At 39.6% G+C, this 26,615-nt stretch overlaps 1 protein-coding gene across 3 annotated transcripts in view; it reads left to right on the top strand.

The window, feature by feature from the left end:
• NFKB1 (nuclear factor kappa B subunit 1) overlaps window positions 1-26,615 on the top strand; it is a 131,241-nt gene that overhangs the window by 54,737 nt on the left and 49,889 nt on the right. For all 3 annotated transcript variants that reach the window (XM_066384707.1, XM_066384708.1, XM_066384709.1), the window contains one exon: window positions 22,525-22,673. In XM_066384707.1, the coding sequence (XP_066240804.1) occupies window positions 22,525-22,673 (149 nt within the window). The remainder of the gene's footprint in view (window positions 1-22,524; window positions 22,674-26,615) is intronic.

The raw sequence follows: 26,615 nt of genomic DNA on the forward strand, positions 1-26,615 counted from the left end.
GAATGTATCCAGAAAACAAATGACCACAAGTACAGAATGGGAGAGATATGCATGCCAAGCAATCTAAAGTTTTAGTTAATAATAAACTCAACATGAGTCAACAATGAGCTGTGACTGCTAAACAAGTAATTACACATTAGGCTGCATTAATATAAGTATGGTATGTAAGACAAATGAGGCAGTGGTTTCACTCCCAGTCTCCATTGAAAGCCACATGAAGATAGTGTGTACACAGCTGGGCACCACATTTGTAACAAAACAGAAGGCAACAGAACACAATAGAAGTGTGTTCAGGGCAGAATGGTGACAGAACTCAAACCTTTCTTAAAAAGGAAGTAGTCATTAAGAGTATTTATAGCCTGGAGAGTTTGGTTGCCTTCAGATATTTGAATGGCTGTCATGGGAAAGAAGGATGAGATGTGTCCTGCCTTTCACAGAAAGCTGAACTAGGAGAGGAGAGTGGAAGCACCGGCAGAGGGAGGTTTCAGTAGTCAGCTGCCTGCGGGTGGACTGTGTCGCCTCAGGATGGAGTTCGTTGTCACTGAACTGGTTCAGAAATAAACTGAAAGACTCCAGGGCAGGGAAGCTGACTTGTGTTAGCTTTACGATCAGTAAATTCTTTTTGTTTATGCCTTTAAAAAGATTTTCTACTTAATAAATTGCAACTTTGTAATAAAGGAAAATCGAGATTTGGTTATAGGACAGTTAGAATTCTCTGGCAAGTCCCTAAAAATAATAGAAATTAACAGCTTGCAGAAAATTTCATGCAAGCATCAAAGTTTATGATTTATTTCATATACTTTGTGTGTAAGTCTGCATCAAGTTATCACATTGAAGGTTTGGCAGTAGGGTTAAGTGCTTCCATTTTCCAGATTACTGGCTGATGTTATCCTAGAGCTTGTTAGAGATTTCGGTGTTTCCCCCCTTTCTCCTTCTGCTTACATCATAGTACATAGATGGTACGGTGTTGGTTAACCTCAGTCTGACACTTAGATTGGTTTTCTCTTTTGCCCTATCAGTGTCTGGGATGTAAATTAACCAACAAATGGCAACAAGAAATCAGACAAAATTTCCCAGTTCTACTCACTTGTAATTCTCCTAATTTAGTAGGGGTTTTCCTCAGGAAATCACAGAATAGTTGAAATTCTTTATCTTATGTACTTTCCTTCTGAAGACAAGAACAGTTAATTGTTTTCTTCCAAAAGTGGTCCAAATTCTTGTATCGGCAGCTGTATTTACTATAATACAAATTAAATGCTACATAAAATGATGTCTCTAAATACTTTCAATCATTGAGAGCCTAATTATTTAATTACATCTCTAACCAGTGTATTTCAGTGAAAGTGATAGAATAAGTTTATTAAACAGGAAAAATATGAGGATGATTGTATCCTGTTAAGAAGAAAGAAATCGGTGAAATTTATTTTTTTAATTTATATATTTTTTATTTTATTAAATGTATTCAGGTAACATTGGTTAGTAATATAAATTTCAGGTGCACAGCTTTATAATATATACATCTGTTTACTCTATCGTGTGCTGATCACCCGAAGTCTAGTCTCCTTCCATCGCCATGGATTTGGCCCCCGTTACCCTTTTGTCCTCCCCATCCTTTTCCCCCTCTGATAACTACCATTCTGTTGTCTATATTTTTTATTTTGTGTTTTTGTTTGCTTATATGTTTACTTTTTTCATATCGCACATGAGTGAAATTATACAGTTTTTATTCTCTTCCATCTTACTCATTTTACTTAGCATAATACTCTCAAAATCCATCCATGTTGCAAATGTGAATATTTTTTATATATATATAGCAAGAAAGAGAAAAAGAAAGAGAGAGGGACAGGCAGGGACAGACAGGAAGGGGGAGAGATGAGAAGCATCAACTTGTCATTGTGGCACCTTAGTTCATTGATTGCTTCTCATACGTGCCTTGACCAGGGGACTCCAGCTGAGCCAGTGACCCCTTGCTTAAGTCAGTGACCTTGGGCTCAGTTCAGCAACCTTAGGCTGCAAGCCAGTGACCTCTGGGTTCAAGCCAGCAACCCCACGCTCAAGCTAGTGAGTCCACGCTCAAGCCAGATGAGCTAGCACTCAAGCCAGCGACCTCAGGGTTTGGAAGCTGGGTCTTTAGCATCCCAGGTCCACATTCTATCCACTGCACCATCTCCTGGTCAGGCAGAATATTTCATTTTTTTAATGGCTGGATAATATTCCATTGTATATATGTACTACTTCTTTTCTATCCAGTATCTGACAAAGGACACTTGGATTGTTTTCATTTCTTGGCTATTTTGAATAATGCTGCGTTGAACATAGGGGTATGAATGTATGTATGTATGTATGTATTTATGTATGTATATCTTTATGAATAAGTGCTTTCAAATTTTGGGGGTAGATACCCAGAAGACAGAATGCTGGGCTATATGGTAACTCTATTCTTTATTTTTTGAGGAACTGCCATACTGTTTTTCATAATGACTACAACAATTTACATCCTACCACCAGTTTTGGGAGGGTTCCCTTTTCCCCACATGCTCTCTAACATTCACTGTTTTTTTCTCTCTCTAAATTGATAGTCATCATTCTAACAGGTATAAAGTGGTATTTCATTGCAGTTTTGATTTGTATTTCCCTTATAGCTAGTAAATTTGAGCATATTTTTATATATCTGTTGGCTATCTGTAGGTCTTCCATGGAAAAGTATCTGTTCAGGTCCTCTGTCCATTTATTTCAATCAGGTTTTTTGTTTGTTTTTGTTGAGTTTTATGAGCTTTTTATATGTTTTGGATATTATCCCCTTATCAGAGATATCATTTGAAAATATCTTTTCCCATTCAGTTGGTTGTCTTTTGGTTTCTTGATGGTTTCTTCTACTGTGCACGAGATTTTTAATTTGATGTAGTCCCATTCATTTATTTTTGCTTTTACTTCTCTCGCCTTTGGGATCAAGTTCACAAAAATCCAAGGTTCATAAGTTTATTGCCCATGTTTTCTTCTGTGTATTTTATTGTTTCGAATTTTAGAGTCAAGTCTTTATGTATGGTGTTAGATAACATTCCAGTTTTATTCTTTTGCATGTGACTTTCCAGTTTTCCCAGCACCATTTACTAAAGAGGGTTTCCTTTCTTCATTGTATGCTTTTGGCTCCTTCCTTGAAATTTAGTTGCCTATATATGTGGATTTATTTCTGGGCTCTCAAACCTGTTTCATCAGTCTGAGTGTCTGTTTTCCTGCCAGTACCATAGTGTTTTGACTATTATAGCGTTGTAATGTAGTTTGAAGTCAGGGCATGTGTTACTTCCAGCTTTGTTCTTTTTCTCAGGATTGCTTTGGCTATTTGGAGTCTTTTGTGGTTCCATACAAATTTGAGTTTTTATTGTTGTTGTTGTTGTTCTCTGTCTGTGGAAAATGTCAGTGGGATTTTGGTGAGGATTGCATTGAATCTGTGGATTGCTTTACATAATATGGCCATTTCAATAATGTTAATTCTTCTAATCCATGAACATGGAATATCTTTCCAAGAGATCAGTAATATTTAATCTCAAGTAAATTTAAGAATCACAGAAGCAGAAGATACCCTTAATCATCTTAAATTACATTTGAGTCAAAAATAATATGTTGTGAGATTTTAAAACTATCTCAAAAGAATGTTAAAAAGCATATTAATAATATATGTTTTAAAAACATATAAATCAGGAATCTACTATTTGTATTTTGAACAACTTCAATTATACCTTGCATGTTGTCGGATCCCTCTTAATTATTTTTATGTAGTTTGTAAGAATTCTTTTTAAACTTTGTAAATTAAACTTTCTCATTCTGTCTTTGTTTTGCTTGTCTTTGCCACCCCTCATACTTGCATATATCAGGAGTTAACAACACAGGACAGGCCCCTACCTTGCATTTACTGAAAATAAACACTTTGGGTATTCAATATCAGTTTTAATGACAAAAGTTGAAATCTTTTCCTAACATAAAGGTTTTTCTTTGTCTCTAAATTTTGACTTTCCATGCTATCAGAAGCCCTATTAAAACAGGTAATTTGAGTGTTGATTGTATGTTTTCTCAGTATGTAATTGTGGTGGAATGTAAAGTGTTCACAATTTAAAACTTAATTTTACCTATTACGTTCCTTCCAACTCAGAAATTCTGTGATTTTAAACTTTTTTGTTGTTTTCAGTTTCAAAATGTGATCTTTGGGTGTTGTCTGTGTGTCCTATAGTGATTACTAGGAATCATAGAATTTTAGAGCTGGAAGGTGCATTAGACACTGTCTAATGGTTTTGCAAATAAAGAATTGAGAGGCTCAAACAGGTTAAGAGACTAACACAAGATCATAGCAGTACTGGTGACTAGAACTTTCACCACTTACTGAAGCACTAAAAATTAACCCAAATGTTCTTATCTGAAACTCTGCAGATTTCAGGAGAACGTTCTTCCACAAATTTAAGAATTTTGAAGCATTTGGATTCAGTACAATTTATTCAACTCTATAAACTGTGTTGTTTTCTCCAAACCTGGAATCATGCTTGAAAATAAATTGTAACTTTGGATAGGGTAAAACTTCCTGATTTCACACTTCTGGGGTATTTCTCAGTGACTTAGACATGTAAACCAATGCTTAAAGTGAGGACTGTTTTCCAGCGGGAGGGTGAGGTCTGTGTTGGGGTGCTGCTGGAGAAAGCCCTCCTGTGCAGTGTCCACTTGGGACGATCAGCTGTCCACATTACTCGGGAACTGAGCCAAGGCAGCTCCTCTCCTCCTCCCAGCCTTTTTAAAACAGTTTTATTGAATTTATTGATGTGACATGGGTTAATAAAACTATATGGGTTTCAGGCGTACAATTCTATAACGCATCATCTGTACACTGTACTGTGTGTTCACCACCCCAAGTCAAGTCTCCATCCATCACCGTCTACCCCCCTTGTCCTCTTCTGCTTCCCTCCCCCCTTTCCCTCTGCGAATCACTGCACTGTTGTCTGTGTCTACTGCTTTTTTGTTTTGTTTTGTTTTTTACTTTGCTTAATTCGTTCACTTTTTCACCCAGTCCCAGAAACCACTTTCCCTCTGACAGCTGTCAGTCTGTTCTCTGTATCTGTCAGTCTGTTTCTGTTTTGTTTGTTAGTTTGTTCGTTAGTTTCTATATATGAGTAAAATGATAAGGTATTTGTCTTTCTCTGACTGGCTTATTCCATTTAGCATAATACTCTCCAGGTCCATCCATGCTGTCGTAAAAGGTAAGATTCCCTCTTTTTTACATATGAGAAATGTTCTATTGTGTAAATATACAACTTTTTTATCTACTCATTTATGGATGGTCACTTAGATTGTTTCCAACTCCTGGCTATTGCAAATAATGCTGCAATGAATATAGGGGGGCATATATTCTTTCAAATTAGTGTTTCAGGCTTCTCTGAATATATTCCCAGACGTGGAATCTCTGGGTGATAAGGAAATTCCATTTTTAATTTATTGCGGTAACTTCATACTGCTTTCTACAGAGGCTGCACCAATCTGCATTCCCACCAACAGTGCATGATGAGGGTTACCTTACTCCACATCCTTGCCAACACTTGTTGTTTGTTGATATATTGCTGATAGCCATTCTGACAGGTGTGAGGTGATATCTCATTGTGGTTTTAATTTGCATTTCCCTGATGATTAGTGATGTTGAACATCTTTTCTTATGCCTATTGGCTATCTGTGTGTCCTCTTTGGAGATGTATTTCTTCAGGTTCTTTGCCCATTGTTTAATTGGATTATTTATTTGATGTTGAGTTTTATAAGTTTTTATAAATTTTGTATACTCTTACCCCTTATCAGATGTATCATTGGCAAAATGCCCCATTCAGTGTGTTGTCTTTTCCTTTTGTTGATGGTTTCTTTTGCTGTGCAAAAATTTTTTAGTTTGATGTAGTCTCATTTGCTTATTTTTTTTTCCTTGCCCAAGGTGATATATCAGGAAAAATATAGCTATGAGAAATGTCTGAAATTTTATTGCCTGTGTTTTTTTCTAGGATTTTTAATGGTTTTGAGGTAAACATTTAAGATTTTTAATCCATTTTGACTTTATTCTGGTGTATGGTATGAGAAAGTGGTCTAATTTTATTTAGTTAGTTTTTGTACGTATCTGTCCAATTTTTCCAACACCATTTATTGAATCGACTATCTTTACCATGTTGTATGTTTTTGCCTCCTTTGTCAAATATTAATTGATAATAAGTGCATGGGTTTATTTCTGGGCTCTCTATTATGTGTCATTGATTATTATGTCTGTTTTATACCAATACCATGCTCTTTTTTATTACAGTGGCTTTGTAGGATAGTTTGATACTAGGTTGTGTAATTCCTGCAACTTTGTTCTTCTTTATTAAGATTGCTGTGGCTATTCTGGGTCTTTTGTGGTTCCATATAATTTTTTTGTGATTTATTCTAGTTCTATGAAATACACCATTTGTATCTTGATAGGAAATTGCATTGAATCTATAGATTGCTTTGGGTAGGATAGACTGTGTGTGTGTGTGTGTGTGTGTGTGTGTGTGTCTGTGTGTGTGTGTGTCTGACAGAGACAGAGAGAGGGACAGATAGGGACGGACAGACAGGAAGGGAGAGAGATGAGAAGCATGAATTCTTTGTTGCAGCACCTTAGTTGTTCATTGATTGCTTTCCCATATGTGCCTTGACAGGGGAGGCATTGGCTACAGCAGAGCAAGTGACCCATAGCTCAAACCAGCAACCTTGGGCTCAAGCTGGTGAGCCTTGCTCAAACCAGTTGTGCCTGTGCTCAAGCCGGCGACCTCAGGGTTTTGAACCTGGGTCTTCTGCATCCCAGTCCAACACTCTAGCCACTGTGGCACCACCTGGTCAGGTGGATAGACATTTTAGTGATGCTAATTCTTTCTATATGTGAACACAATATATACTTCCATTAATTTGTATCTTCTTCAATTTCTATCTTCAGTGTTCTATAATTTTCTGATACATGTCTTTTACATTCTTGGTTAAATTTATTTCTGGGTATTATACTTTTTTGATGCAATTATAAATAGATTGTTTTCTTAGTTTCCTTTTCTGATAGTTCATTTTTGGTGTATAAAGAAGCAACTGTTTTCTGGGTATTTACTTTGGATCCTGCTACTTGACTGAATTCATTTATCAGTTCTAGTATTTTTTTGGTGGAATATTTAGAGTTCTCTATACACAGTATCATGTCATCTACTAATAATGACAGTTTTACTTCTTCCTGTCCAATTTGGATGCCTTTTATTTCTTCTTCCTGTCTGATTGCTGTGGCTAGGACTTCCAGTACTCTGTTGAATAAGAGTGGTGAAAGAAGAGATCCCTGTCTTGTTCCTGATCTTACCCATTCATTGTTAACCTGTCCATTGTTTAGTAAAATATTATTTATCCTCCTTTTTTTATGTGTTTTTTGATATTTTTTCTCGTGATTGATTTCTAGTTTCATACCATTGTGGTCAGAGAAGTTTGGTATGATTTCAATCTTCTTAAATTTATTGGTACTTGTTTTGTGTCTAATATATGGACTATCCTAGAAAATGTTCCATGTGCATTTGAGGAGAATGTATATTCTGCTGCTTTGGGGTGAAATTCCCTGAAGATATCAGTTAAATTCATCTGATCTAGTGTTTCATTTAAGGCCACTCTTTCCTTGTTGATTTTTTATCTGAACAGTCTATCCATTGAAGTAATGTGGTATTAAAATCCCCTCCTATGACTGTCTATTTCTCCCTATGTGTCCATCAAGATTTGCTTTATACAGTATATATAATGTATAGATAGATGCTCCTATGTTGGGTGAATAAATGTTCACAAGGGTTATATTCTCTTGTTGGATTGATCCCTTTATTATTATGTAACGTTATTTTTTGCCTTTTATAGACTTTAAAGCCTGTTTTGTCTGATATAAGTATTGCTATCTCAGATTTTTTTTTGTTGTTTCCATTTGTGTATGCTATCTTTTTCCATCCCTTTACTTGTAAATCTGTATCTTTTTTCTGAGGTGGGTCTCTTGTGGACAGCATATATATGGGACGTTTTCTTATCCATTTATACTGCTCACGAAAATTAGGGGATATTTCAAACATAAATATGAATCTATAAAATATCCCTATGTCTTTTGAGTGGACCATTTAAGCCATTTAAACTTAAAGTGATTATTGATAGGTAAGTATGTATTGCCATTTTATTCTTTTAACTATGTTCTTCTATTTTGTTTTGTTCTTTTTCTTTTTCTTTTTTTTTTTTTTTTTTTTTTTTTTGTATTTTTCCGAAGCTGGAAACGGGGAGAGACAGTCAGACAGACTCCCGCATGCGCCCGACCGGGATCCACCCGGCACGCCCACCAGGGGCGACGTTCTGCCCACCAGGGGGCGATGCCCTGCCCCTCCAGGGGGTCGCTCTGCCGCAACCAGAGCCACTCTAGCGCCTGGGGCAGAGGCCAAGGAGCCACCCCCAGGGCCATCTTCACTCCAATGGAGCCTTGGCTGCGGGAGGGGAAGAGAGAGGCAGAGAGGAAGGGGGGGGTGGAGAAGCAAATGGGTGCTTCTCCTATGTGCCCTGGCTGGGAATCGAACCTGGGTCCCCCGCACGCCAGGCCGACGCTCTACTGCCTGCGAGCCAACCGGCCAGGGCCTGTTCTTTTTCTTGAAGAAGACTCTTAAATGTTTCTTATATTATAATACTGGTTTGGTGGTATGAACTCCTTTAGCTTTTTCTTTTCTGGGAAGCTCTTTATTATTTTTTTAATTTTAAATGATAGCCTTGCTGGGTGAAGTAGTCTTAGTTATAGGTCCTTGCTTTTTATCATTTTGAATATTTCATACTAATGCCTTTTGGCCTGAAATGTGGCTGTTGGGAAATCAACTGACAGTCTTTTGGGAGCTACCTTGTAGATAACTGTCTTTCTCTTGCTGCTTTTAGGAGTCTCTCTTTGTCTTTAACCTATTCCATTTATTTATGATGTGTCTTGGTGTAGCCTTTTTGGGTCCATCTTGTTTGGGACTATCTGAACTTTGTGGACTTGTGTGTCTTTTTCCTTCACCAGGTTAGGAGAGTTTTCAGTCATTATTGTTTTATCTAGGTTCTCTGACCCTTACGCTCTTTTCTCCTCCTGGTACCCCTATAATGTGAATGTTGTTATGCTTTATGTTTTCTCAAAGGTTCCTTAAAATAGTCTCATTTTTTAATGCTCCTTTTTCTTTTTGTTGCTGTGATTAAAAGTTTGCTGCTACCTTGTCTTTCAAATTGCTGATTCGATCCTCTGCTTCGTCTAACCTATTTATTCCTTTCATTATATTTTTTTATTTTAGATTTTGTATTCTTCATTCCTGACTGATTCTTTTTTATGATTTCTGTGTCCCTTTGTATGCTTGCTTTCTCTTTGTTGATGTTTTTACTAAGTTCCTCAAGCATCCTTATAACCATTCCTTTGAACTCTGTAGCTGGTAAATTATTTACATCCATTTCATTCAGCCCTTTTTCTGGAGATTTCCCCTGTACTTTCATTTAGGGCATGTTTCTTTATTGCTCTATTTTGGCTTCCTCTTTGTGTTTGTTTTTATGGATTAGGTAGATCTGACTTCAGGGCTTGGTAGGGTGGCCTTATATAGTAGGTGTCCTATGGGACACAGTGGCACAGTCTCCTTGATCACCTAAGCTGGTACTTCAGGAATGTCCCCTGTGTGGGGTATGTGGACCCTTATGTTGTAATTTAACTTGAATTTCTATTAGCTTGTTTGTGCATGGGGTTGACCCTCAGGCTGGCTGACGGTCAGGATCGACACAGACCACATTGTACAAACTGCTGTGCAGGTACTAACCACACGAAGCAGAATTCGCTTCAGCAGGGTCTGGGGCCTGCTGACATCTCCCTTTGGATATGCCACTTACGAAGCTAATTGGATTCTGCCTTGATGTTGTCTGAAGCTGACCACTGAGTATGTTCGTTATGTGGCCTTTTAGGAGGGACTCTGGTGCAGGCCACTGTCAGATGCTGCCTGTCACTGGCCCTGGGCAACCTGTTTTCAGCTACAAAGTTATCCGCAGTTTGTAACTTCGTCTTTTGTGCCTGGGTATATGTGGAAGGACCAAGCTATGCACTAAGGCCAGATTTTACCAACACCAGGTTTGGGGGCAGATCAGCCAGAATCCCAAGTCACCCCAAGATTTGCTTCTGCCTGCTTCTGCCCATAAGCTGTCTATTAGGCTCAGTGACTGAAAGAGCCTCTGGCATACTCAAGTTGCATGCAATAGGCTCTCAATGAGTCACCAGATAGGGGCAAGTTATGTTCACCAGATTGATACAGGTTCAAACTTGGTGCCAGTGCTGAGCCTGAGGCCAGTCAGCGAATGTCCAGTGCATACTCAGTCTAGCTGCCACCCTCCGGGTACTTGCACACTTTTGTGGTGGTGGTGGCAGGTCTCAAGGAGTCATCAGGGTGAGGCCAGCACAGTTTATCAGGACCAAACAGACCAAGATTTAGCCATGTGAAGGAAGGGCTCTACACTGCTCAGGTGCACAAGGGAAAAATAACCCCCATTCTAGAGCCACACAACTCAGCCTGTCCCAAATTCTGCCAGGAGTCCAATCTCAGCAGGGCTGCACCTCGGAAGTGGGGAGGATGGGACTAGTGGACCTCCTGTGAGGGGGAGGTACCAGTCAGGCTTGGGGGAAGGTGGGGAGTGGCCCCCATTGCAGAGCCACACAACTCAGTCACTGACACCCCTTGAGTCTGCTGGGACCTCTACACCAGGCCCAGGTACTTGACTCCTCAACAGGGCACTAGCTCCACAGGGTGGGGTTACAGGGAGTCCAGAATACAGGGCTATCAGTTTCCCCCAGGCTGATGCCACACGTAGGGGAATGCTGCACCCAAAAAAGATGTGTTTATAATGTGGGAGAGTGACTCAGTACAGGGATTCTCACAGCTGCCCTTTTAGCTCTCTCTCCCGAGCCACAAATTCTAGTCCCTCCTCTGCTCCACCCTCCCTCCGCCAGAGCCCAGTGTGAGTGGCTGCAAAGGAGATTTTGTGCATTGTTCCTTTAAGAGGGCGCCTGTGTCTCTAGCAGACCCTTGCCTCTCCCTGGCAGACAGAATCCCCTCTGTTTTTCACAGACATATGTTATATGGGTCCCTCTTCCCTACTCAGGTGCTCTCCTGGGGAGGCCAGTTTGGAGTTGAGACCCCACACTTCTTGGGGGAACCCCAGCCGAGATATCTCTCTGGAACCCAGCCGCTACCCTTATGGAGCAGAGCTAGCCCTTTTCATGTCTTCCCCTTCCCTGCCATTCTTGATATGGCTTCTTCTGTAAATCCTTGGCTATAAGACTTCTCTTCAGCTAGTCTTCAGTTGGTTATTTAGGTTGATTGCTCTATATTCTAGTAATTCTAGTTTAGTCCTGGTAGGAGGTAAGTGTGACAGCCAACTAGTTTGCCACCATCTTGGATCTCTGGATTCAGCCTTTGATGGTTGTTTTTCACACATCTTATCACCTTGACCTGTCCCCAGCACAAACTGTATGTCAGGGTTAAATTCTACCTGAAAATTGAATTTATAAAAATTAAAGATGTTTTAGCATCTCTGCAGCCAGTCTGTGTATAAACAAAAATTACTTTCTCACTGGAAAAGCCTAAAGTTCTTTAAAAATAATAATAATCCTCTTGTAAATAAAAACAGTGCCAGGGTTAGAGGTTCTCATCTGTGATTTCAAGCCAAGGAGTTAGTAGAATTCACAAGTTAATTAGTTTGGTGTACTTGCCTTTTTCTAGGACTTTCAGAAACTCCTTAGGTAATTCCTCATAGTTATATTAGTGAGGCAGACACTGTCATGTGACGGTAACCCTTCAATAGACCTCAAGGCAGGATAGAGCAGTGGGCCCTGCTGTTAGCATTCTTTTTGAATGCTGCCTGAGAGCTTTTCACCACTTTGCTGTTCCCTCCTTCCTCAGAGTAGGCTGGAGCCAATGATTTATTCAGTCAGTAGTTCTTTTAATAAATATTGACTAAATATAGGTCCTGGTTGTGTGCTGGGAGCCCGAGGAATACAAAGAAAAACTAGTGCCTTTGTCCTCAAGGATCAGCTGGTTTAATAGAGAGACTAAGATATGTCATTAAATGTCTGAAATGTGATAGTATTCTTTGTTTCATTTACCATTAGATAACCAGGACCTATAGCTGACATGTAGTAATTGCTGAATAAACTAGTTTTTGAAGGGAAGAATGAATGACCAAATGGCTCTAACATAAACTTATATGAGCCAGCTAATTAGGGTGCTCATGAAAGTCTTTAAGGCAGAAATTGCATTGGGCTAGAGCTCATGAGAAAAATTGCAACTAACTAGAGAAGACAGCACAAGCAGAAAAATGAGCAGCAAGGTCTCAAAAATAGAAGTGTCTGAGGATAAATTGGAATACTGAATAATTCTGCCGGCATGAAGAATATAAGAAAGGGAAAGGTGGGAATAAGGCTAGACAGGTACAATGGGCCAAAGCGTACAGGCTCCAGACTTTAGACTGGATTTTGTAGACAAATCCACAAGTTTTAATATAGGGACGATATGCTCTAATCAGCATAGTTCTCTAGACATTTAAATCTGGTAGCAATCTGCTAAAGGATATTAGCAGAAGGGAAAGGTACAGAAACATCAGCTTAAAGAATTGCAGTGATTCTTCATGATTTAAAACTCAGAGTGGGGCTGAGCTAAGTAAAATAATAGGACAGAGGAAAAGGACACATGTTCAAGGTTGGGGACAGAGTGTTGCCACCTGGCCAAAATTTGGCAGCTGATTTTACATAGAGGACAACAGAGGACTCCGAGATGAAAGTAGGATTTTGGTGTAATTGCGTAGAAGGTGGTGCCCATTTAATAAGGGTGGGGTTGGTTTCAGAAAGAAGGCAGTTTGATCATTCTTGGGTAAAGTGAATTGTAGAGATATTATGGACAGGAATATCCCTGCAAGGATCAGGATATGTTACAGATGCTTAAGCGGAAATGAAGCACATGAAATTTAAATTTAAGGAGCATCTGAATGGAGTAGACAATTATATCTTGAAGACTAGATAAGAGTGTCAGAGAGTGATCGTGGTGAAGATTAGAAATGAACCAAGGACAGATCTCAGACAGTTTCTTGGGGAAGAGGAAGAGCACCTTCACAGAAGATGAAAGGGCGAGAGAGAGGTTTCAAGGAGGGAATGGTAACAGGCTTCAGAGAGGTTAAGTAAGATGAAGAATAAGAAATGGCTAGTGGGTTTGGAAACGTGGAGTCAATCATGACCTTGAAGCATATAGTTAGTTTGCAAAGGGCTGAAGATTAAGTAGAAGTTTCAGCATTGGAAATTAGAGCTTCTCTTACATACTTGGTAAGGAAAAGAAGGAAGACACTCAAGCAGGTGTAAGTACTTTTTAAGAAACTTTCTCATTGGATTATAGGAGAAATAGTAGAATTAAAGGCTGGTTTTGTATGTCTTTGTGTAGTGCCTGGCCCATAGGTTTCAACAAATGCTAACCATTACAGTTGCGTCATTGTTATCGGGAAAAGGATTGTTTAGAATAAAAGAGAGGAGTGTGCATATTTTGTGGACTAAAGGGAAGTGGTTTTTGGAGAGGGGAGGAGAGTAATTCAAGAAGGCATGGAATTAAGGGCAAAACCAGGTCTAACCCGGAGAAGGGAACAAAGCTTCATTTCTCTGAATTAGGAGAGTATATGTGAAATAATAATAGGGACGTTTTGAGTCTGGGGAACAGTAAGGAAAAGAGAGGTTAAAGAAACTTACATGCACAGGTTTCCATCTTCTCATAAAGTCAGAAAGAATCTCACCCACAGATATCTGCTTAGAGCACAAAATGACAATATTCACAGGTGTTTGTTTTGAGCCTCTTATGTATCAAGAACTGCATTAGACACTTTAAATTATCTCCTTTAATCCTCTTGAAAATTCGAAGATTGTGTATTTGTATTTATATTTTACCAAGTAGGTAAACAAGTTAGAAAAGTTAAATAACTTGCTCAGGAGTACACAGCCAGTAATAGGAGGAGCCAGGATTCAGAGTAGGTCTGACTCCAGAGCCTGTGCTTTTTACTTAAAGAGAGCTGAGCAGTTTGAGACCTTAGAGGTGTAGCCCTACACTGCGTCAGAAGGTCCCGTGGGTGGGTATTCCCTTCAGTCACCAGAGTGAGCGTCATAGAAGGGGCCTTTCATTTGAGAAGTAGGGAACTGTGAGATTGAGGTGAATCGGGAATGTGAATTCTAGGTCCCTGGGGGCAATAGTAAGGCAAGGAGTAGAGAAAATGTTTGAATGCAGTACTAAGACCTCAGTACACCAGAAGACTGCCTTATGGGCAACAGCAATTAGGGTGGGAAGAAGGAAAGACAAGGGGGTATCTTGAACTTTGAACGAAAAGCCGTTACCTTGGTTTTCCAAGGGCGGTGATTCAAGAGTTACCTTTCCTTTCTCACAGATCTCACAGGTGCTGGAATCCCCACCCCTCAGCAGTTAGATTCCTCTCACTATAGCAGGTCCAGGGCCCCACCTAGGTGCCCTCTGCCAACTTAGGCTACTGCCTCGCTGGAATATGATAATTACATCCTAATTGAAGTAGCCTACTGAGAGGCTACACTAGGATCTAGCCAGTATTTTGAAAAGGCAACAAAAGAAAGACTATAATTACCTTATTTCTACCTCCACCTAACATAACTGTTTATATTTTGATAAACTGACTTTCATAAATAACATTTTAATCATGATTTAATTATTTAATTACGCATTCACTAAAGAATTATTATTGAATACCGAAAATATGACAAATGTCACAAGCACTGAGGGTAGAACGGGGAAGAAATCAGTGTCCCCATTCTTTTAGAGCTTCTGTTCTCATAAGAAAGGTAGGAAACAATGAAAATTAGTAAAATGTGTAATATTTTAAATAGTAATGAATAAAGGGAGAAAAATAAAGCAGGAGCAAGGAGCAGAGAATTCAGGGATTGGAGTGTGGCAGCCATAAAAGTTTGGATAGGTGAGGTGACCCGTGAAAGCCTCCATCGATACATTGTACATCATGGCACGTTTGCCCTTCTCATCTCGGCCTAACGTCTGGGCTGTTGGTCGAACAAGTGGGGCATTAAGCTGAAAGAACATGAACGAATCAACACAGATCCAGGAGCACTTCCAGAAAAACAACCGTGTCGTCAACAGCGAGTGGGTCCCACAGGGTATTTTCTTGTCATGCCACCTTCATAACAACACCACACTTACATTCAGGAGACCCAGGATGGATTCCAGAGTCCTCTGTGTCTTGGCTCTGTGACCTTGAGTTACCATATTCCCCCATGTATAAGACGCACCCTTTTCTGAAAAGTTTGGGGGTAAAAACCGAGTGTGTCTCATACAGTGGTTGTGGCATTTCAAATGCCATAGATGGAACTGAGGATGAGGCAATATGTATATGAAGACAGTGATTCATCATCAGACACAGATGAGGACAAGCTAATGGATGGGAGTTTTGACAGTGATGAGTAGTTGTATGAATTTTATGATGAATAAAACTTGAGTTCAATAACTTTATGTAATACTTTTTTTATTCAAATGTCAGGCCCCCAAATTAAAGTGTGTCTTATACATGGGAGCATCTTATACATGGGGAAATATGGGTATGTCACTTGTTAATCTGTCTAAGCTTTTGTTTTCTTATCTGCGAGATGGGGATAACAGTGCCAACCCTAAAACTCACAGGGTCATTGAGAGGCTCGAGGGAGAAGCAAGCTATTTATAAACACAAGAGAAAAAAAGGAACTAGGGCTTCTATGGTACCTTCCCTGTGCCAGGCCTGTGCAGTCCTCACAACAGCCTTCTCAGGTCGCATTATTGACCCTTGTTGTAGATGTGGGCATGAGGCTTGGAGCTGGTATCTAATTTGTGTAAGACCACTAAGCTGCAAGAAGAAAGAGCTGGATTTGGTCCCAGACTGGATCAACCTGAAATCCCTTGCCTCGAAAAAGAAACAAAAACTAACTTGACTGAGTGAGCGTCTTCCTACTCTATGCCAGAAACTGTTAGACGTGGTTCGGTACCATCTTGTGTCATGAAGATTATTCTATACTTTCCGGGTGCTGAACAAATACTAAGGAACAATAAAATCTGATTGTTTCTCATCACTGAGAAAAGATATATTATGAAAACAAAGTTCTTCTCTTTCTTCTATTTCCTTTCTTTTCTTCTCCCTCCCCTTCCCCACTCTCACTGTCCTTTTCCCCTCCTTCTTCATTTTATATTCTGACGTGCAACCCAACAGAGAAGAACCAAAGCCTACTTTAATAATGTCTGTGGCATGATGTTTTTTATGAAGGAAGGTTGCTTGCAAGAGTGCACTTCTGCCACGTCACAACTATCTCAGAGACTTCTTTCTCACAACACACACCAACAAAACCAAACAAACGGGTTTGTCAGGAATAACTGTCGCGTGCCAACACTGCACAGCACTGGGCAAAGGAGAGCTGCAAAACATTGGGCAGACTGCACGTACAAAAGAAAACGTGATCAAGCCAGGCGGTACCAAGTGTAAAGCAAAATGTGAACAGGATTTGGAGGTGGACAGGCCCACGTTCAAAGGACTGCCCGCCCCACCCAGTTATAAGAATGATGGCAGTTCACTTCATCTTAATGTGCCTCAGTTCCCTCAGCTGTGGAAGGGCGTACCGCTACAGACCCCATAGGGCTGATGTGAAGGTTGACTGAGTTAACATGTTCCCTTCCCTTCCATAAAACAGTAAGTGAGGACATCTAGATGTATGTACTCTGGAAATTTAACAAGCAAGAGAGGTAAGACAGTAACCATATAGTTGCCAATTGGTTTTACCATCTTCTTATTGCAGTAAGTTGCCTGTAGTTTTTCTTCCCTACTCCAATGACATCCGCCCCCACCCCCCCAAAGGGAGAGGAGTGGAGTTTTGTACACTAAAATGGTGAGGAGAGCATCATGGAAGATTCAGAATTAGGTCTTACCCTTGAGGAATGGGTGGTTCTAGGTAGAGAAAAGCAGGAAGGGACATCCCCAGGTATTGGAACCACTTTTAGGAAACTCTGAGAAGTGTAGTGAATATGACTAAGAAGATAATAAGTAGGACTCACCACAGAGCCTTTGCACATGCTGTTCTTCTTGTCGGGAATACTGTTCTCAACCTCCTTACCTCCTACTCACCCCTTCCCTTATTCCACTCCTGTTCTTCTTCCAGAGCTAAGCCTCTGTTACTCCATTAAGAAGCTTTCTCAGACTTTCTGACCAGGTCAGATCCCTACAATATATGCCCTTCATCAGTGCTTCACAGTTATGCATTTGCATTTATTTGTGAGATTCTTTGATTAGTATTGGTTCCACTCTTTAATTCCCATAAGGCCAGGAGTTGTGTCTGTTTTGTACTCATTATGTATCCCTTCATTCCCTGACTTACTGCAGGGCATAAAACATAGAGGGGCTTAATAAATACTCATTGAATAAATGGATGCATATTGGTTATCAGTGAGCTGTAATAGCCAGGACAGGAGAATTGATACTTGAGATTGCTAATCCCATTAGGTTCCAAGCACCGTATCAACTCATTTAATCCTTAAAAACAATCCTGTGAAATCAAGTATGTTATTACTACCATTTTAAACATGGAGAAACTGATATCCAGAGATGTTAACTATTCCCTGTTGATCCAGCCAATAAGTGTCAGGAGAGGGATTTGATCTCAGCTTCCAGGCCTCTGAGCTCTTGGAATCCACCACATTGCTCTTCAGCTTTCACAGTATAAAACACAGTTAGGTACACAAGTAACATTAGGGTAGATTTCTGCTTGAAAGTTGTGATTTTTTTTTTCTCTTCCTCTTTTTTAATGATCATCATCATTATCATCTCTTCATGAGAAAAACTGAGCAGAAAAGCACTCTATGCACCAGGTCTTAACATTCATGGTGACTCTGCACTCTGCCAAAGTGATTCAGTCATATTCACTCAGCAAGTAACCCAGGCATTTTAAATTCTGACTCTCAGAAAATTCTAGATCGGTTCTCTTAATAAACTTTAAAAAATCCATCAGTATGTACTTTGTCAGATAATGACAATGTTGTTTTTTTTTAAACAAAAGGAGGTGATTTGACTAAGTTTGTGTTATCTGAGACCTTGGTTTCTATTTCCTACTCAAAAAATAGATACACCCCATGGCCATCGGTAGGTACTGAGTTATAAAGCTCCCGAAAGAAAGGCTTAATTTCATCAAGGAAGCCACGAAATCCAGAGCACCCCAAGAATGATAGCTGCAACTATAATAACATAATTATTACTAAAAAGTGAGCAAAGTTCAATAAAATATGTCACTCGGGGGGAAAAAAAGACTTACCTTAGGAATACAGGTGGCCTTAATTAGTCATTATACTAGCCACCTGCCTTTAGACAGGATTTTTTTTTAAATCATCTCAGAGCTGTTGTATTATTTAAAGATCTCTAAGTAGAGAAGTACAGTATAGTAATAGATAAGCCATAGTTAATACTTGTGAACTACTGTTACTTACTGGACAGTGTTCTTAAAGATTTTACATACATTATCGTATTTGACCCTTACCAAAACCTGTGAGGTACTGTTATTATCTCCATTTTACAGATGAGGAATCGAACACTGACCAAGGCCACACAGCTAGAAAATGATAGAACTGTCTTTAAACCAGTTAGTCTGTCCCTCAAGTCCTTGATCTTAAAATGTTCCTTGGTAGCTGATTACTCAAGTTCTCATCTCTGTCTCCATGGCTGTAACTGAAAACTTAACTTGTGTTTAAACCATTAGAGTTTTAATTAAGAGCCTGCTATGTTCACTCATTTTCAAAAATAACCCCACCTTTCTAGAAGATACAGTTGCTTTCTACAAACTTAATTTACAAGGGAACCACTGTTCAAATTAGTAAAAGAGAAGCTGAATAAAAATAATCAAATTCTCCATAGAACAACTGAATTTCTAAATTGACTGCAAATAGCTCTCAGCTATCGTGGAATTTTATGAAGTGTCTCCCTCTCCTCCCTCATTAGAATCCCATTGTCCCCATTTGCCATGTAACCTGAAAATAGTATTTTTTTTTCTGTGTCATACTTCATCTTTCTTCTTTCAGTAAGTATTTTGGAAAGTCCACAAAACCCAGGGGCCTCCCTGTCCTTGCCCTGTGGTCTGTGTAAAGCCAGATGACGCTGCCGTGCTGACTTGAACTCTTTCAAATGGTTCAAAGAGCACATTACTCACTGGCAAATTTTCAGGTACCTTGACCTCAGAGACTACCCAGTTCCTCATTCTTGCCACTCTTTGATCATGAAGTAATAGCAAAAAAAAAGATGTGAGTACTTTTTGAGGACTCCTCTCACCTCTTTCCTTCAGTGACTGTTCCTTCATAGTGGCGACATTGAAGGGCCCAGATATCCCAAGTGATTGGGATCTAACCACGGGATTCCTTCTGGTGCCCTGCTTAAGCGGCAAGCCTACCTGATTCCTCCAAGTGAGCATTTTGTCATGCCTTACACTGTTGTGTTTCTGTGCTTAGTGCACTCGCACACAGAATTGACATGGTCTAGTTAGTGTTGCTGGAGAAGTCCCTGTGAAATATGCCCTCATAACAGAGACTGATTGCAGATGTCGACCCCCAAGCACAAAACTGGCATCAACGATCCAAAGAGTATGAAGAGACAACCGCCAACTTGGGAGCAAACGTGGACCTTTTCATTCCCTGTCCTGACCTGAAAGGCAAAGGCTTTCTGCCTCTTATTAAAGGGAAAGCACTAAGTGGATGCCCAGAGGGCTTTTTTCTTTAAGTTTTAAATTTTATTTAGAAAATTAACACGGTGACATGGAGCAATACGAGTACATAGGTTTCAGGTAAACATTTCTATGGCATTTGAACTGTTGATGATGTTGTATACCCATCACCCAAAGTCAAAGCATTTTCCGTCACCTTATATTTGTCCCTCTTTACTCCCCTCCTCCAAGTCCCTTTCCCTCTGGTAACCACTTCACTTTTTAAAGTGCTATACCTGTTTAAGAAATTATTTATTTGTGCTTGGAGGTGGTCAAAGCTTGATTTAATCATAAATGTTCTTTGGGATTAGCTTGCTCTGCAAGGACTGGCCACTCCCACTGGTGGCCATGCTCTTGAAGGGCTGTTAGACGGTTCTGAGTGAACTTTTGCAGCAGTTCTGGGTCAAGGTTCAGGCAGAGAAGCCCTGAGGTTTACAGTGGGGCCACACTGTTGGTTATAGGAGAGTCTGTCCTTTGCTTGGGGTGGGAGGATCTTCTCTCTCCCAATGCCCTCTGCAGAATAATCCCAGCTCTTATCAACCTCTCCTCAACTCTTGCAATTAGAGGTTGCATTCAGAGAAAATCCATATTGAAAAGTATTCTAACCAAACCCTGTGTCAACAGAATCTGAATCTACTTGATGATATTAGAGTAGAAGCAGACTGGTTGAAAGGTGTTGGGCAGATAAAATATATTATGCTCACTTTGTTAAAGATGGCGCTGCCCATATGGAAGCCTGTTGCCCAGGTGATATTAGTGTGTGTTGGGGGCGGGCTATGGGCAGGCAGGATCCTTGTAGCCTGGGGCTTGGTTTTAGGACTAAGCCTTTCCCACCCTTTTTGATGTGGGGTGGTGCAATCCCATCATGCCCCGGATAAGTGACTTTGATCAGAGACTTCCCTGTTTTGTATATTGGATTAAAGGTTTTGATTTCTGCACTATAAAATGGGGACAGAACAGGAGCTTGCTCTCTTAGTTCCTGAGATTAGCATTAGAGAGGAGAGAGCAAAGAGGAGAGCAGAGAAAGGCCACATGGAGGAGGCCAGGAGAAGCAGCCAAAGATGGTGGAGTGTTGAGTGAGAAGCCAGTTTGGGAAGAGTTTGTGCAGGGAGAAGGAAGGAGATGGGGAACAGAGGTGAATAAGTCTGGTGAGCTAGAAACCTTTGATTCTAGGAAACTCGGATAAGTCAGTAGCTTTGTGAGCACTGAATGTGAGTGGGTTTTGGAGCCCAGTGTGTGTTTTTACTTGCCCGTCAGGTGCAAGCTAGGATTAAAGATGATGGCCCACCAGTTTGTGGCTCCTTTGTTTCTTTACCGACTGTCCGAATCCAATACAAACCTGCATGGGCCAGACTGCTGTGATGGTGGCCCTGGCTACTGGCTTAACAAAAGGGATTCTGTCTGTTTCCAAGAAATTTTATTGGCAAGTGGAGGTTCTTCCTCAAGTTTGCTACTTGGAATTCCTGTCTACTTTCGTTTCCCTCTGAGGTAAAGGCTATTTGTGTAGGTTAAAATATTTCTAATGACTATATAGTGAGAGACCTTGGATTTAGGTCATGCTCTTCCTTAAGACAACCTGAGTTTAGGAGAGAGGGCGACCGACTCTTAGCCCTGAAAGTCCTGTGTACAGGAAACCCTGTTCGTTCTAGGCAAACTGGGATACTGGTCATCCTTTGTGGAGATATAATGCTTTTTTCTCAACAATTTGACTAAATTTATAACAGGATTATCACAGGATTCAGGAATGTAAAAATAAAACCATTAGTCTTTTCTGTTAATGTGACTTTAGCATTGGGACTTTCTCAAGGAAGGAACCTGTGGTTTGTTCCAGGGGACTGAGGACCAACGACAGGAGGAAGGGTATTGAACCTCTCTGCTTAAAATCGACTCATCCCCATGCTATTTCCTTTTTATTGTTGTTATTATCATTTTAATGGTATAACAATAAAAAGGTAAATTACCTTAAATGGAAAAAATCTGATTTTATCAATTAGAGCTAAATAGTTGTCAGGTCTGAGGATGTGCACGTTGGAAGTGCACTTATTTGATTTGGAGTAACGTATGGTGATCTAGGCATAGGTGACTCCGTTATCAGAGCTCAGCGGGGAGTGCCGGGCTGAAGTCTCCTAAGGGATCACTGCGGGCTGGTCTGTGAGTGTGGGTGTCACTCGATAACGTGCAGAGCCAGGTCCCTCGCTAGACTTTCTCCTGCCTAATCTCGTTGCAGAGACATAGGACGCACTGTTCCTGCTCCCCTCTCTCCTTGCCTAGATGTCCATTATCCATCAGTCCCAGTTCCCTTTTGATAGATCTTTTATCTGACTTTTATGACCGGAAGTTATGATGAGGGCATAGATGAAAATATGTTCTTGGTTAGTAGGAAGGGGATGCTTCCTGGCTGCACAGCAGCCTAAGGATGTGCTGTTCCAACTTCAGAAATACTGACTGTATTGTGTACGTCTGCTCCCTGGAGTCAATCCTCCACACACAAAACAACCGCCATTAGGGTTCTGATTGATTTCCACCCCATTTGTTCGTCACGTATTTTTACAAACAGAGCTGTGATTGTATATGTAAAGGTCTGCCTAATTTTGTGTCATATTTTTTACATTTATTGGCTGTCCTAAGCATTTTTCTACATTGCAATATAGCTCAGATGTACTAACTTTTAAAATGTGCTTCTTACATAGATCTGCAACTATGTGGGACATGCAAAAGTTATTGTTCAGTTGGTCACAAATGGAAAAAGCATCCACCTGCATGCACACAGCCTGGTGGGGAAACACTGTGAGGATGGGATCTGCACTGTAACTGCTGGACCCAAGGACATGGTGGTCGGGTAAGTGAGGGTGTATGATGCTGTAGAAGGTAGGGGCAGGTAGAACATGGCACCCAAGGACTTAGATCATTAAGGGCCTTTCCCAGACCCAAAGAAGGCCTAACAATGAAAATGTGTGACCTCAGTTGATTCTGAAGCATAAGGTACCCACACGCCTGGGTTTCCCTGAGACAGCTCAGTTTTCACTTGTGGTCCTGCCCTGATTACTTGTAGCACCCCTTTTCCCTCTTAAAAGTGGCTCCGTTAGGATTATAAATTACATGGTCACTTGACCTATGACACATTTGTGCCACTTTTAGCAATATTTTTCTTCTAGAACTAAGGACAAGAGCAAGTTAGAGAAAACATAACTATAACAGAAATCAACACTTTAAGAGTGGTTTTATACTCTTGATGATTCCTTTAATAAAGTATTGACTCTGTATTTATAGTGTGAACATTTTGAGCATGAAGTAGATAGATAAATATTATTTCACTTCTGTGCTACTTAGACAGCGTGCGCATACAAGAAGCCAAGGAATGCAAATTTGTTTTGTTTTGACATTAATTAGATTTGAAATGTAAATATGAAGTGACATATTAATTTAAGGGTTGGTCAGACAGATCAAACAATCAATTTTAAATGAAAGGGCTAGTATAAAAATAAACTCAGTCAAAAAAAGTAAGAAAGTTTTGATCGATTTTATATAATTTTTAAAAATATCTGTCAGAGTTTGCTAATACTGGTTTAAATAGTTTATGATTAAATCCTAGTTGATCTGGACTATTCACTCTAAAGAGAGGAATTGCTTTAACCAACTGTAATTAAGCTGATGGTAGCATTTTAGGCTTTAAATTCTGATCAAGTTTCAAGCTGGTTGTTATTGGGGAGGTGGAGCTTTCATGTTCCTAGGTATTTCTTTGTTTGACTGTGAAAATATTCAAGTGTGAAAAACCTAGACAGAGCTTTCTTTTAAGTCACTAAAATGTGATTCTTTTGATGTTAGAAAAAAAAAAAAAAGACTCTAGATTGGAGGAAGAAGCTTAAATTGATTTGAAAAATTCAACTGTGCTTTATATAAACTTGTTTCAACATCCTCTTGAAAGACTGGCCTGTTTCCTGTTGTACGTCACAGTGGGTTCATCGTCTGTTTTGGAATACCCTTACAGTTCCTGACTGACCTAGGAGAGCTTTGAAATGCAGGGTAATTGTCGGCGTTTCAGACTAATTGATCACTTAGTGTTTCTGCAGATTTACTCTAGTAGGCTGCCGTCAGTTTGAAGTGTTGATCCTCTTTGGTCCTGTTTAATCTGTGTGATAATCATATCCTTTAGAGGAAATTATAGATGAAGTTCCCTACTAATAATATTTGTTGTTATAAAACTTCTACTATGTTGTCTGTAATTTGGTGTTTCTGTGGTTTGGCTTAATAATCTTTCAGGATTCTAGAAGGAACTAATGGTTATTTATTTTAGGACCTACAGCTAGAGTCAAAGTTCTCTGTTTCCAAGGAAAGTGAGCAAACCCTTGACTCCTTTGCAGTGCTGAAGTGTGAGGTTCAGTAGTTGGGAGAACCCATTCATTCATTCATTTCCTCATTTCTTCATTCAACAAACATTTTGACTATCCTCACTCTTAAATTTAATCATCAAGATGTCTGTTCAGACAGCTGTGGGATCCCCTAACACTATACAATTTGACTGGGAAGTTAATCCAGAAGATACCACCTGAGAGTTAGAAAAGACTCAGCAGACTTTCTTATTCACAGTGTTCTATGAAACATTGGAACTTCCTTTGTAATTCGATTTTTAACTGAGCAACTTTTGCTTACAATGTTTTCCAAAATGACGTATTTCCTTCATGATTAAATTCTTTCTCTCTCTCTCTCTCTCTCTCTCTCTCTATCTCTTTCCAAAATCAGAACCTGTTACATTTTATTAGAAAAAAAATACCATGCTAGTGGTCTGGAAACCAGAATTCTATTTCCATTTCGGTCACTCTCAACAACAGGACTGGAGACAATTTGCGTGACTTCTTGAGGATTTTCATTTCTTCCCTCTAAAATATGTGTGGAGATACAGAATTTTTCTCCAGGCCCTTTTCATCTCCATAATTCCAGCCTGAACTAACATTAGCTAATACTAGAAATAACCTGAGCAGACTTGCCACCGACGTTTTTATGGTATGTCATCGATTATTATTATTGAGTTCTAACTTGTAGGTGAGAAGAGCACACAGAGAAAGTTAGGAAGATAGCCAGCATTATTCCTTAGACTTGTCAATGCTAGAATGGAACCGAGGTAACCTGTTTTCAATAATATAGCTTAGGCTAAAAGTACAGTATAGATTTATAAGCTTGGCACTTATGCAACGCATCAAAAAAGTTACATAAAAGAGGAAACTGAGATGATAACTAACCTTTAAATTATTAAAAACAAAAGAATTACCTTTCTTGGGGATTCTCAGTAAAATTTAGTTTCCATTTTCAAATATATTTTATCTATATTAAAATATTCACGATTGTGGGGTTGATTGCTTTAAGTTGGGGGATTTGCCCTTTTAATTTTTTAAATTAGTTTTCATTTTGCCTTTATAGTTCTTGTTTATTTAGTTGGCCTTTAATGCTGGTCCTTGTAAAAATAATCTTAGTTTGGTATTATATTTTTGACCCTGAATAACAGCAATTTGTGTCGACAGCATGTTAGTTCTCTGAAATATTCAGGCAATAGAAACTATTATTTGACTTTGTTTTAAGCCACTGTCCTTACCAATAATCACCACACCCTTATTTGCTTCCTGGCAACCCTTATTTAGAAAGATGTGAAGTCTTTTTTAAAAAGCAAAAAAACCCCACTAATATTTATGGCATATACCAAATGGTAAGCACTACAAGTAAATATATATATATAATTTTAAAAATACAAACAAGGAACATGGCCTCCCTCAAGAAGCTAGTGCAGACCATATTGCTGGTTTTGAAGGCCCCAAAACAATTAATTATTGGCAATTTCTTATGGGTCAACCTTAATACACCCAAAAGGAGCGTTTTTGAGAAAATAGACGAAATATGGACTGAGATGGTAAGTATCCAACTTCCAATTTAGGGTGTGAGTCTCAGACTGCCTTTAAATCCTGTGCCATCTCTGAAGTCAGTCCTAAGAGACATAATGGACAGGTCCAGGGGTGACATTTGTATCCCAAACCAATGACACTGGGATTCTAACCTACCCAGAGGGTAATAGCAGTTCCCAAATCATGCTGATGATGGAAACATCTGGCCCAATGCAGAGGATTTCAGACCTGGCTGCTCATTAAAGTCACCTTTGGTCTCTTTATAAAGATACTGATGCCAGGCCCAACTCACAGAGATGCTGATCTCATTGGCCTCCCATAGTGTTGAGCAGTGGTTCTTAACCTTGAGGGTTTTTTGGAATCTCCCAGAGGAGTTGTTAAAACACAGATTGCTGAGCCCCGCCCTCAGAGTTTCCAATTCAGTAGGTTTGGGATAGGATGCAAGAATTTACATTTTAATAAGTTCTGAGTTAATGCTGGTGCTACTGGTCTAGAGACTTCACTTTGAAAACCACTGATGTGGAAGAACGTGGCATTTTGAGTAAGCAACAGAATTCTAGTCTTAGTCTTATCATTAACTATAATAACCTTTTTTTTTTATTTTATTCAGAGTTAATTCAAGTATAATTTAAATGCTATGATACTCACCTTTATAGTGAACAATTCTGTGAATTTTGACCAGGCCTCATACAGGCACCACTGTCAGGGTATGAAAGAGTTCCATTACCCCCAAAAGCCCTGTGTGCCCCTGCTTCCACTCCAGGCCGTGGCAGCCCCTGATCTAATTCCTAGCCCTATGGTTAGTTAACCTTTCTAGGTGACACACAAATGGAATCATACAACATGTAACATTTTAAAATCTGTCTTCTTCCACTTTGTATGCTGCATTT

This window comes from Saccopteryx leptura, chromosome 5 (genome assembly GCF_036850995.1).
Source record: "Saccopteryx leptura isolate mSacLep1 chromosome 5, mSacLep1_pri_phased_curated, whole genome shotgun sequence".
NCBI lineage: Eukaryota > Metazoa > Chordata > Mammalia > Chiroptera > Emballonuridae > Saccopteryx > Saccopteryx leptura.